Here is an 11,933-nt window from a genome sequence, read left to right as displayed (position 1 = left end):
TTATCTCCGGACCTTGTCTTCCACCTTGTTCCTTGTTTTACCATAAGGATGGCCTCATGGATGCTCTTCCAAACATAACTTGAGTTAATACCCTTCTCCGCCAATCAACTCGGACAACATATTACTCAAAAAAAGATATTTATACGAGAGTTGATTAATGAGACGCCATATTACTCATTAATCAACTCTCAAAAAAAGATATTTATACGAGAGTTGATTAATGAGTAAACACATTGGTTTAAGCACAAATAATCTCTAATTTATGAGAGTTGATTTATAGAACAATTAAATTGGGTTAGCGCTTCAATTTTATCAACTAACATTTTCGTGTGTGTTTATTGTTAAGAAGTCTCACATCGGTTGCGATATGACCTGACTAAGTATTTATAAACTAGAGGCAATCCTCACTTTACAAGCCGGTTTTGTAAGGATGAGTTAAGTCCAAAACTCAATTCTAAGATGGTGACGGTCGGCTCTGCAAGTGTACAGAATCGCTACCAAGTAATAAAGTGATAAGTTATCGTTCTCCACAGGGATTGTTGCCTTCGCTTTGTGTATTTAAGAAGGTATCTTTGCGGGTACTTTAGTAAATGCAGAAATTAAATGACAGAAAAGTAAATTGCGGAAAAGTAAAAGATGTGTGTATGACCACACGGGGTGGTTAAGTGTGGTCGGATCCCTCCCTTACTCCTGCTTGGTGGCTTAATTATTTCCCTCTTTAAGGATTTAGACTCTTGAAAATAGGTTTGAAACAATATCTGTTCCTATTTCTATTATAAGCTTTTACAGAGCCTAGTTAAAGGTTACCTTATCTTTATTTAGACACCCTGATCCAGAACTCCTTTTTTGTTCAAACTTTGGTCTCATCGCCCTAGGGACCCCTAAATTATAAGTTGTCACGTGTGCTTAAAACTAGTCACCTACCCACAGACATACTCTGCAAGGTAGAAATTAACGTTCTTTCCAATCCTATACTAAGACGGCAGATACTGAATGTAATGGTCTCCTATAGGCCCTAATATGTCATCCTTCGGTCGGGATTACTAGCTTCGTTTCTTATGCGATATCCACTAGGTCCTTAGATTTTATTCTAATGTGATCAATATTAAAATAACTAAAACTAAACAACAAAAGAGTTTGAATAAAAATAACTAAAATTTATAAATATTATAAATATTACAACCAGGCATTCGTAAGGGAGTTTCTCGACTCCACATAACCTAGGAAAAATAAATTACAAAGACAGAAAGAAAAGAACCTTGTTGGCCTTGGAGTTCCTTGGCTTCCTTGCCTCCTTCTTAGAGTTCTCCTAACTCTCTTGTGAATATTCAATGCTCTGAATATTGTGGGATGCATAATTGTGAAGGAGGAAGACTCTATTTATAGTTTTACAGCTGAGTTTGAGCTTTTTTTGTGCCTCCATCGCACCCATCGTGGCCACGATGGTGTGTAATTTTGCCTCATCGTGGCCACGATGGATCCTATCGTGGTGCGATGGAAGATTTACTCGGGATTTTCTGCTTATTTTTCAAGTCATCATCGTGCCACGATGACAAGCCATCGTGCCACGATGGTAAAGATTTTCAGCAGATTTTCTTCAATTTTATCAGTCTTCTCATCGCGCCACGCACAGACTCATCGTGGGTACGATGATGCGCCTCTTTATTCCATTTTTTGCCATTTTTTGCTGTTTTTTCCACTTTTCTTGCTTCTGGTACTTGTGTCTTCACTTTTCCTGATATTTTCTTGCTTTTGGTCTTTATTTACTACAGAAACTACTCTAATCTATTACTAAAAACGTCATATAATTGGCTGTCATCAGATGGTATCAGAGCCTATCCACGATTCGCTGGGCCACGTCGTCGGGCCGCCTGCAATCAGGTTTCTGATCGGGCCCTCCACCATTCATATCTGCGCCTCAAGCCCATAGCGCTTGGCGCGAACGGGGTGTTAAAAAGTCTCACATCGGTTGTGATATAAGGATGAGTTAGGCCCAAAATCTAATTCTAAGATTTATTAATGGAGAATGACTCTAGCGGAAAAGAAAGAAACTAGTCTTTCATAATGTGACCAATTGAGATTCAATTTCACTTTTAGTGGTATGTGACAAAGTGACGATGCCTCAAACAAATTTACTCAATGAAGTTATGGCAAAGAAGAAAAAAAAAATTAATGTGTGTTTTCCAGGGAGGATAGCTGAATAATAAGTGTCCATATATTGTTTCAAATTATTGTTGTGGAGCAGTAGCACATAGTTATTATTGTTTTGTACTAGTGTTTAGTGCAAATCCAGTGTTGGTGTAGGGTCTTTGATGTTGGGGATGGGAATGGTTATTCTCAGATCCACAATTTGAAAAAACTATCGTTATCCAACTCATATCCGCATGGTGACAATCTTTTTACCCATCTCTTCGTGTATTTAAGTACTTATATCCGTATGTATTACCCACAATTCTATTAAGAGATCAATCAAAAAAATATAATATTATTTTAATAAAATTAATGTTGACTTGTGAAAATTATAAGTAAAATTATTATTAATCATGCTAAAATTCATAACTTTGTTAATATATTCGGATTATTTTGCATTATTTTATTAAAAACATGTAATAGTTTAATAGAATGTTATTTTTTAAAATTATATATATATATATATATATATATATATATATATATATATATATATATATATATATGGTGGAATGGGTACTAAGGTACCCATATCCGCGCCATACACACTAATTTTTGCGGAAAATTACTCATGTCTGTATTTATATCGTGGGTTTTATCCCGTTGTGGATATCCACTAGATATATGGGTCCAACTGCCCTCCAATTTTATGTATATATGAAATTCAATATCTTCCCGAACCTCTACTTTTCGCGGGAGAATTTCAATTTTCACATTTTTCTTCAAAGGCCAGTCACAATTGATATTGCTAAGATTATGAATATACACTCATTTGATAGGTGCCCGACACATGTAAGACACTGATATGACACGTGTCGGACAAGTGTCCCAAAAAAATTTGTTTTTTCTTTACTTATTAATTAATGAGGATTGAAGACATCACATTTTGATTACAATATTTTTAGATTTTTCAATAGTAGATGGATAAATAAAGGTAAAATATTATTATATCTTGTTTTAAAACTTTTTTTTTAAGAAATAACTTGCTCAACTTAGATTTACATGTATATATATATTGATTCTCAATTTATATCTTTTATAAATATGTAGAGGTGTCGGTGTCCTATATTTTTTACATTAGCGATGTCGCGGTGTCTGTGTCTGTGTCGTGTCGCGGTGTCCGCATCGGAGTCGGTGTTTCATTCTTTCATGATGTCGAACTATCTATTTTAGGGACAAAAGCAATATTAGACTCATTTATATGAGAGTTGATTTATGAGTAAACACATTTATACGAGAGTTGATTAATGAGTAAACACATTGGTTTAAGCACAAATAACCTCTAATTTATATGAGAGTTGATTTATAGAACAATTAAATTGGGTTAGCGCTTCAATTTTATTAACTAACATTTTCGTGTGTATTTATTGTTAAAAAATCCCATATCGACTGCGATATAGTCTGATTAAGTGTTTATAAACTAGAGGCAATCCTCACTTTACAAGCCGGTTTTGTAAGAATGAGTTAAGCACGAAACTCAATTCTAAGATGGTATCAGAGCCTATTCACGATTCGCTGGGCCATTTGGTCGGGCCGCATGCAATCAGGTTTCTGATCGGGCCCTCCACCATTCATATCCGCGCCTCAAGCCCATAGCGCTTAGCACGAGCGAGAATGTTAAGAAGTCTCACATCAGTTGCAATATAAGGATGAGTTAGGCCAAAAACTTAATTCTAAGATTTATTAATGGAGAATGACTCTAGCGGAGAAGAAAGAAACTAGTCTTTCATAATGTGACCAATTGAGATTCAATTTCACTTTTAGTGGTATGTGACAAAGTGACGATGCCTCAAACAAATTTACTCCAATGAAGTTATGGCAAAGAAGAAAAAAAAATTAATGTGTGTTTTCCAGGGAGGATAGCTGAATAATAAGTGTCCATATATTGTTTCAAATTATTGTTGTGGAGCAGTAGCACATAGTTATTATTGTTTTGTACTAGTGTTTAGTGCAAATCCACAGTGTTGGTGTAGGGTCTTTGATGTTGGGGATGGGAATGGTTATTCTCATATCCACAATTTGAAAAAACTATCGTTATCCAACTCATATCCCTATGGTGACAATCTTTTTACACATCTCTTCGTGTATTTAAGTACTTATATCCGTATATATTACCCACAATTCTATTAAGAGATCAATCAATAAAAATATAATATTATTTTAATAAAATTAATGTTCACTTGTGAAAATTATAAGTAAAATTATTATTAATCATGCTAAAATTTATAACTTTGTTAATATATTCAGATTATTTTGCATTATTTTATTAAAAACGTGTAATAGTTTAATAGAATGTTATTTTTTAAAATTATATATATATATATATATATGGTGGAATGGGTACTAAGGTACCCATACCCGCACCATACACGCTAATTTTTGCGTGGGTTTTATCCCGTTGTGGATATCCACTAGATATATGGGTCCAACTGCCCTCCAATTTTATGTATATATGATTTGGTTTATGACCTTGTATTATCATTTAAAATTATAATAACTAAATATTATTTACCAAAACGGTAAGCAAAATAAGATTTAATTATTTTTTTAAAATTTTGTATTACTCATAGTGAATATTGAATATATTTGTCCGAAACTCAAAAGATTTTTTTTTCTTTTGATAAGTAAATGTTAGTATATTACAATGTTATGTTAATTTTTTTTCTGCTAGTGCCAGAACTTGAACCTTGGACTTTCAACTAACTTAACCCTTAGCTCAACTAACTTAACCAATTATAATAGCACCAACAAAGTAGTATGAAGTACTTGTTTTGTTTTCTTTGACAAAGTATAAAAGTGTTTGTCGGTTGATAACTCTCACTTTCAAGGAACTATACTCTTAGCAATTAGAGAAATCACATACATCCACCCAAAATCTTAAGACATTAGGATAATGTCGAACCACGACTCTGATATCACTTGTTGGAATTTAGGAGGAACTAGAGAGAAACAACAAGGTCAATGTTTCAGGACTACAAGAGAGGGAGACACCACATCTCCACCAAAAATCTTAATGCATTAGGTTAATGGGTCACTTCGCTTATAAATCCAACATTCTTCCCATACATAATCGATGTGAGACTTAACCACTTACACTTGAAAACCCAACAATACCAACATCGTCAGAGCTTATAATTCTACAATTAAGATAGAATGGTGCAGATTTAAAACTGAAAAATAAATAAACTTATATAACATATTGGATGACCGAAATTATCCTATTGTCAATATTAGCTGCATGAAATCCATTTCTCAGACAACATTTTTAAAATGGGGTTCCATATGTTTTGTCAAATAAAAAACATGTGGTTCTGTATGTCAAAACAAAAACATGAGGTCAAAGAAATCACATAGGCACTGTTTGGTAAGTCCAATAAGCTAGCTTATATCTTATTGGACTAGCTTATAAGCTTGTTTGATAAAAATGTGAAGTGTTTGGTAACGAGTTTCTCTAACTAGATTATAGCGTTTTTTGAGATGTTATTTCAAGTAGCGTATGAACTTATAGCTTTTTACATTTTTCCCATTTTTACCTTTATTATTTTTATTCATTTTTTTTAAAAAAATATAATAACTACCCTCTAACCATACCTACTAACCATATATTTTTATGTCATTTTGTACTTACAACAGCTAAATTTACCAAACACTTTAATTTTATTCTACTACTTTTTCAGCTAGAAGCTATTAGTCATCAGCTATAAGCTAGCTTTTCAGCTATCAGCTAGCTTATAGCTTATTTTTACCAAATAGAGCCATAGTAATCACATCGTTAGAGCATTGCAATTTTACGATTAAACTCACACAGTCTCATCGTCACAACATTGAAATTTTACGATTAAACCCACATAGTCTCATCGTCACAGCGTTACAATTTTGTTTTAGTGAGGTAACTAGAGTTGAAAGTTCTTCTACCTCTCACTGATAAGCAGTTACATATTTTGTTGATTCTGTCAAAAGTGTGTATTAACCTAATGAGATGGTTAATATATACTCATCAGTAGAGGCAGAGACCTCTCAACAGGCTTACTATGAGAAACAACCCAACCCATCACGGCCCGTTTCTAAATACGGCCTATTTATATAATTCATCAATATTTAAGTGCTTAATAACAATAGACCATAATTTATATAAACAATAATTTTCAATTGATTATTTTGAATCCATAATTGATTTATTAAATAATTAATCCAAACCCTTTAACCGCTTGACCTTTTAACTATTTTTGTACCAAGACACTTTATAAGCATTCGTTTGTTACAATACAACTTATAATTTCTCTTTGGCAATACAGAAACGTGAGAAGCTCAGCCATGTCAACCGTACCTTTGGCCTCTGCTGCTCTAAGAAGGTACAAAACTTGTAACTTCACCTAGTTTGATTTCTATACACACACAAACATATATGGTTTATACTTTATACATTACTTTTTAGTGTATATATTCAATAATTTAGACATTATTTTCCAGAGATTACTAGTAAAAAAGAAGCAGAAGTATATATGTTGGTTTATCATAATGATAAACAGTGGCATTTTAACATGATTGAAAGAATCAAAGAATCATATATGTTGGTTTATTAAAATATTGGATTTTATCTATAATAATAAAAAGGAAATGCCAAGTATCTATGGAGCACAGGAACTAAATATAATAAAATTATTTATATAGTCAACTTTTTAAAAATATAAAAAAATACCGTACAATTTTCAATACAAATTCACTTTTTTTTTCTTAACTAGTACTTCGTAAGGAAACTATGTTAGATGATCTTAATAAAAAAGGGAGAATGTGATATAGAAACCGTTTGTTTCAACTTTAACAAAATTGATTTTATGTTATTTTTAAAATGTTATTTTAAAAAGGGAGAATGTGTTATTTTTATGATCTTAATAGTTATTCTTAAAATGTTATTTTATGTATTTGATCATTTTATTGAAACTTTTTATGGATATCAAAATTTCGAAAAATCATTTAATTTTAAAGCTATTTCAAATAGATTTTCATAAAAATCATTTTTGAAATACAATTTTTTGAAAAAAATTGTAATTTTGACTATGTGTTGATCTTTAATAATGTGTGTTTATGTTATATAATATCAAAAATAGTATTTCAATTTAGAAAAAAAATAATATAAAAAAACTTATAATATTTTGAAAAACGGTTTTAGAAAATCTATTTTAAAAAATACAAAGAAAAAATTCATTTTTAAAAATTTAAAACAAACAGGCCTTATATAATACTATAAGAATCTATTTTTAAAAAATCTATAATAAACGGACCCATAATATTTTATTAAAATTTATTTAGAGTTTTCTTTAATTGATAGATGTAGCTCAGTTGTTTTGTTTTGAATTATTTTGCTTTGGTCGTAGTTATTTTGTTTTTGGACCTTAATAAACTGGAGTACTTAACATGCCATGCTTACTTAAAAAACGTTCTAGCTTACTTAACATGCCATGCTCAATTGATTTGCAAGGCTTGAAGGTAAAGTGGCTCTGATCACCGGTGGCGCGAGTGGCATCGGCGAGGCCACTGCAAGACTCTTCTCCAAGCACGGAGCTCAAGTCGTTATAGCTGATATTGATGATGACATGGGTCACTCAGTTTGCAAAGACTTACACAAATCCTCTGCTTCCTATGTTCATTGTGATGCGACCAAGGAAAAAGACATCGAAAATGCCGTGAACACAACAATTTCAAAGTACGGTAAACTAGACATCATGTTTAACAATGCCGGCATAACCGGTGTAAACAAAACCAACATACTTGAAAACAAATTATCCGAATTTCAAGAAGTGATCAACATTAACTTAATTGGTGTCTTTCTTGGAACAAAGCACGCTTCAAGGGTAATGATCCCTGCTCGACGTGGTAGCATAATTAACACAGCTAGTGTTTGTGGAATCATAGGCGGTGTTGCTTCGCACGCCTACACTAGTTCAAAACACGCCGTTGTGGGACTAATGAAAAACACGGCCATCGAGCTTGGACCGTTTGGCATTCGGGTGAATTGTGTGTCACCTTATGTTGTTCCCACTCCATTGGCTAAGAATTTCTTTAAACTTGATGAAGATGGATGTTCAGGGGTTTATTCTAACCTAAAGGGTGCTAATCTTGTTCCAGAAGATGTGGCTAAAGCTGCTTTATACTTGGGAAGTGATGAGTCTAAGTATGTTAGTGGTCACAATCTAGTTGTTGATGGAGGATTCACAACTCTTAACAATGGATTTTGTGTGTTTAGACAGTCTGTTTGAATAAGTGTTTATGTACCATTATTGTTGTTTTTTGTGTCTTGTAAGTTGCATGAATAAGTGTTTATGTACCATTATTGTTGTTTTTGTGTCTTGCAAGTTGCATCAAGGCCAGTACCATTGGAATCTAATCATGTACTATGAATATGAATAAAAGTTTCGATCAATATTTTATAAAGGGTAGAACCTGGTTTTTGGGGTGTACAGGTTATAAAATTTTGAAATCTAAATTTTGAGTTTTTGGATAAAAATATAATATTTTGAAAACCGGTCCTTCAAATTATTTTGAGATGACCATAACAAAGTTTTAAATTACGGTCCACATCTGTAATTGTGGCCGCAGTTTGTAACGACCCAATTTTCAAATTATTAATTTTTGAGTGTTAAAATATTTTATTTAACGTGACATTTTAATTAAGTTAATAACTTGAGTTATTATCGAGTACTTTAGTTATTAAGCGAGTAGAGTGAGTTAATGTGTTATTGGGCCAAACCAATTGGGCTTGAGGCCCAATGGGCCTTGGGTGTGTGAGGGGCGCCCATATGGGCATAGTGAGAAAGAGAATTCATTTTCTCATGTTCTTGTGAAGATAGAGAGGAGGAAGAGAGCTTGAGGAGCTAGGGCAACAGAAAGGGAGAGATTCAAGATCAATCTTCGAGTTTTTCTTCGAATCTAGGTATGAGAGTAGGTTCCATAATTGTGGGTGACCCGAGGAAGGGGAGAATGTCGATTTCTCCTCACCCGAACTTCCTCCACCCCATTTTCGTTTTAGCTTGGAATGGATTTTTGTTGATGGAAATCGTTCCTAAGGTTCTTAATATGCTTAACATGCTTTTAACATGATTAATGAACGAATTTAATGGTTAAAAAACGAGTTTATGAAAGATTAAACTCAAGAACTTTGTGTTCTTGAGAGTTTTGATGAAAAAGTGTTCAATCTTTACTTTTTCGATGTTTATGATGTAGATCTGAGAAATGAACTGTCCTTTTGTGTTTATCCATGTTTGTTATGCTTGAATACAAACTCTTTTGGGATTTATAACATGAAAAATGGGATTTTTGGGTGATTTGGTGTAGAAAACGCATGTTTTGAACTGTCCTGACAGAAGGCGCTCGCTAGGCCTTCGCTCAGCGAACGTGTGGCGAACAGCTCGCCACAGCTCGCTGCAGCTCGCCACGAGCAGGTGATCCACTGGTGTGGTTCGCTTTGGCTCGCTGAACCTTCGCTCAGCGAATAGCTCGTTGATGCTCGCTACTGCTCGCCATGAGTCAGTGACTTCCTGGCGTTGTTCGCTGAGGCTCGCTAAGCCTTCGCTCAGCGAACAACACTGTGACAACAATTTTTGTTGATGATTGTAAGTGTAATTAGACACTTGTAACATGGTTTAATGGTATTCTTACATGATTGTTGATGCTTGTTGATGCTTATAATGATTGTTAATCATGTATGAAGTTGTAAATGAAGAATATTAAGGTTTTGTTAATCTTAATGATGACGTATGTTGGATAGTGTTCCACATAGTAAATGACGAGCTTTATGCTAAATAATTGTGAGTGAATTCATGAAAAACATATACATGCATTCATGAATTGTTGTTGTATATTGGATATTCCAATAAAGACGGATATCAGATTATATTTATCCGATAAAGACGAATATTAGAGGTGAGATACTCTAATAAAGACGAAACGGTACCACATGCATTAGATATGTCTAGGGTGACATTGCATGAAGTTGAAGCATTAGAATGCATTAGGTTATGTGTACATTTATGTGATAAGTGATATGTGACACATGTTTGGCTAATTGTGATAATTGATAATTGATTGTTGAGTATTCGATTATATGTGTTTTAAGAACTTGTAATTGAATGATAGATGTTGATGAATATGTATAAATGTATGATATATGCATGAATATTGAAGAAGTGTTTAAGTACCCTTTTACTTGCACTTGTATTTTGTTTGTGTGATCTAACTCTCATGCTTTGTGTTATGTGCTGGACCGTTGGGGGTTCAGATTCTCAGGTTGAGGATCCCGATCAGAGTTAGAGGGCTTGCTCGTGCTTGTGATAGTGCGCTTTTTGGTGAGGTGTTTAGCGTAGACTACTCCTTAGATATATTTTGTATATCTTTTTGATTGGGTTGTATAGAATTGCTCTGATTAGGTATTTACCGGGTCGGGTTATTCGATTGAATTGTATTAAGCCCGTAATGGCATATTTGACCTTGCTAATCCTTTACTTTTTGTTGTAAACATAATATCCTTGTTGTTGATATGGCCTAGAGCCTAGGGATATTATGTGAACAATTTTGATATTGTATGATATGCACAATGATCTATATTGTTTTTAATTTCCGCTGTGCTAGCATGACGCGTTTATGCCGTGATTTCGTATTATAACATGTGACGCCTGAATTTTCTTAAGTGTTTTTATTTATTTATATTTAATAAATTCGCGTTAAGGGGTTTGGGTGTTACACAGTTTGCTGATGCGGTAGCTTCTGCAATTGCATCGCCCCACAATTGCAGTGTGATTTTAATTAATGTGTACGATCACATTGTAACTCCATCAGAAGCCGCATCAAACAATTTCAGCGATGTTCGTTCAAATTTTCACACCCAGCTCCGATGCTAAAGTTAGAGAGGGAAAGAGAGCATAGAGATACAAGAGAGAGAGAGAGAGAGAGAGAGAGAGAGAGAAAGTAATTGAGTGAATGAATAATGTTACCTTGCTCTCCTGAATAGTAGAGCTTATATAGCCCCCAGCTCTGGGCCAAAGGTCCTCTTATTGGGTTGGATCTGCTTAGGCCCAATAAGATGGACTACCAAGATATTACCCTTAGATAGTGGGTGAAACAGTAATCTGCTCCTATCTTGGTGGAGAGGTTCCACCATGTTCTGCTGACATGGATGTGGTGGGGCAAGCCATGTTGACCTAGAGGGTATAATGCTGGACTAATTCTAGTCCAGAACAGTTACAGTAGAGAAAATGAAGGGGAAAAAAACAACAAACAAACTAAGAAACTACTCCTGGATGAAAACTACACCCTGCGCGCCAACGAGAAGAGGTATAGAGAACACATTAGGGGGAGTAAAGATTTTCACTAAAAGTGAGTAAGATAAAACACCCATCTTTGCCAACACATCCGCACATGCATTACCTTCTCATAACGTATGGTCAATCACATCCTCCCATTCTCTATCAAGAAGTTGATGAATACTAAAAACTTCATTCGCAAAACGGTGGTGGGCAGAAACCCCTTCCCGAATTAAACTATCTATCCGCAGCGAGTCAGAGAAACACCCAATTCTCCTGAACCTACTCTCCCAACAAATGTGGAGACCATGTAACACTGCCACAAGCTCTGCGAATAAAATACTCTGGACTGCAGTAGTGCCGTAGAACCCCAACATGAAATCTCCATTATTGTCACGTATTAGGCCGTCATAACCAGATGTATTTGTATTACCCAGCAGGCTTCCA

General features: G+C 34.2%; 1 protein-coding gene across 1 annotated transcript; it reads left to right on the top strand.

Moving 5' to 3' along the window:
- The first annotated feature begins 6,435 nt into the window (after positions 1-6,435).
- Positions 6,436-8,622, top strand: LOC123922022 (secoisolariciresinol dehydrogenase-like). The gene is made up of 2 exons (XM_045974766.1): positions 6,436-6,542; positions 7,670-8,622. The coding sequence occupies exons 1-2, from the start codon at positions 6,505-6,507 to the stop codon at positions 8,445-8,447; spliced, it is 816 nt and encodes a 271-aa protein (XP_045830722.1). The 5' UTR covers positions 6,436-6,504; the 3' UTR covers positions 8,448-8,622.
- The last annotated feature ends 3,311 nt before the right edge of the window (positions 8,623-11,933 follow it).

Source organism: Trifolium pratense, linkage group LG4 (assembly GCF_020283565.1).
Source record: "Trifolium pratense cultivar HEN17-A07 linkage group LG4, ARS_RC_1.1, whole genome shotgun sequence".
Classification (NCBI taxonomy): Eukaryota; Viridiplantae; Streptophyta; class Magnoliopsida; order Fabales; family Fabaceae; genus Trifolium; species Trifolium pratense.
This window is presented reverse-complemented; position numbering and strand designations above follow the sequence as displayed.

Coding starts and splice junctions, on each gene's coding strand:
- LOC123922022 (XM_045974766.1), top strand. CDS start 6,505: ATGTCAACCGTACCTTTGGCCTCTGCTGCTCTAAGAAG. Junction 6,543..7,669: donor GCCTCTGCTGCTCTAAGAAG/GTACAAAACTTG, acceptor TTGATTTGCAAG/GCTTGAAGGTAAAGTGGCTC.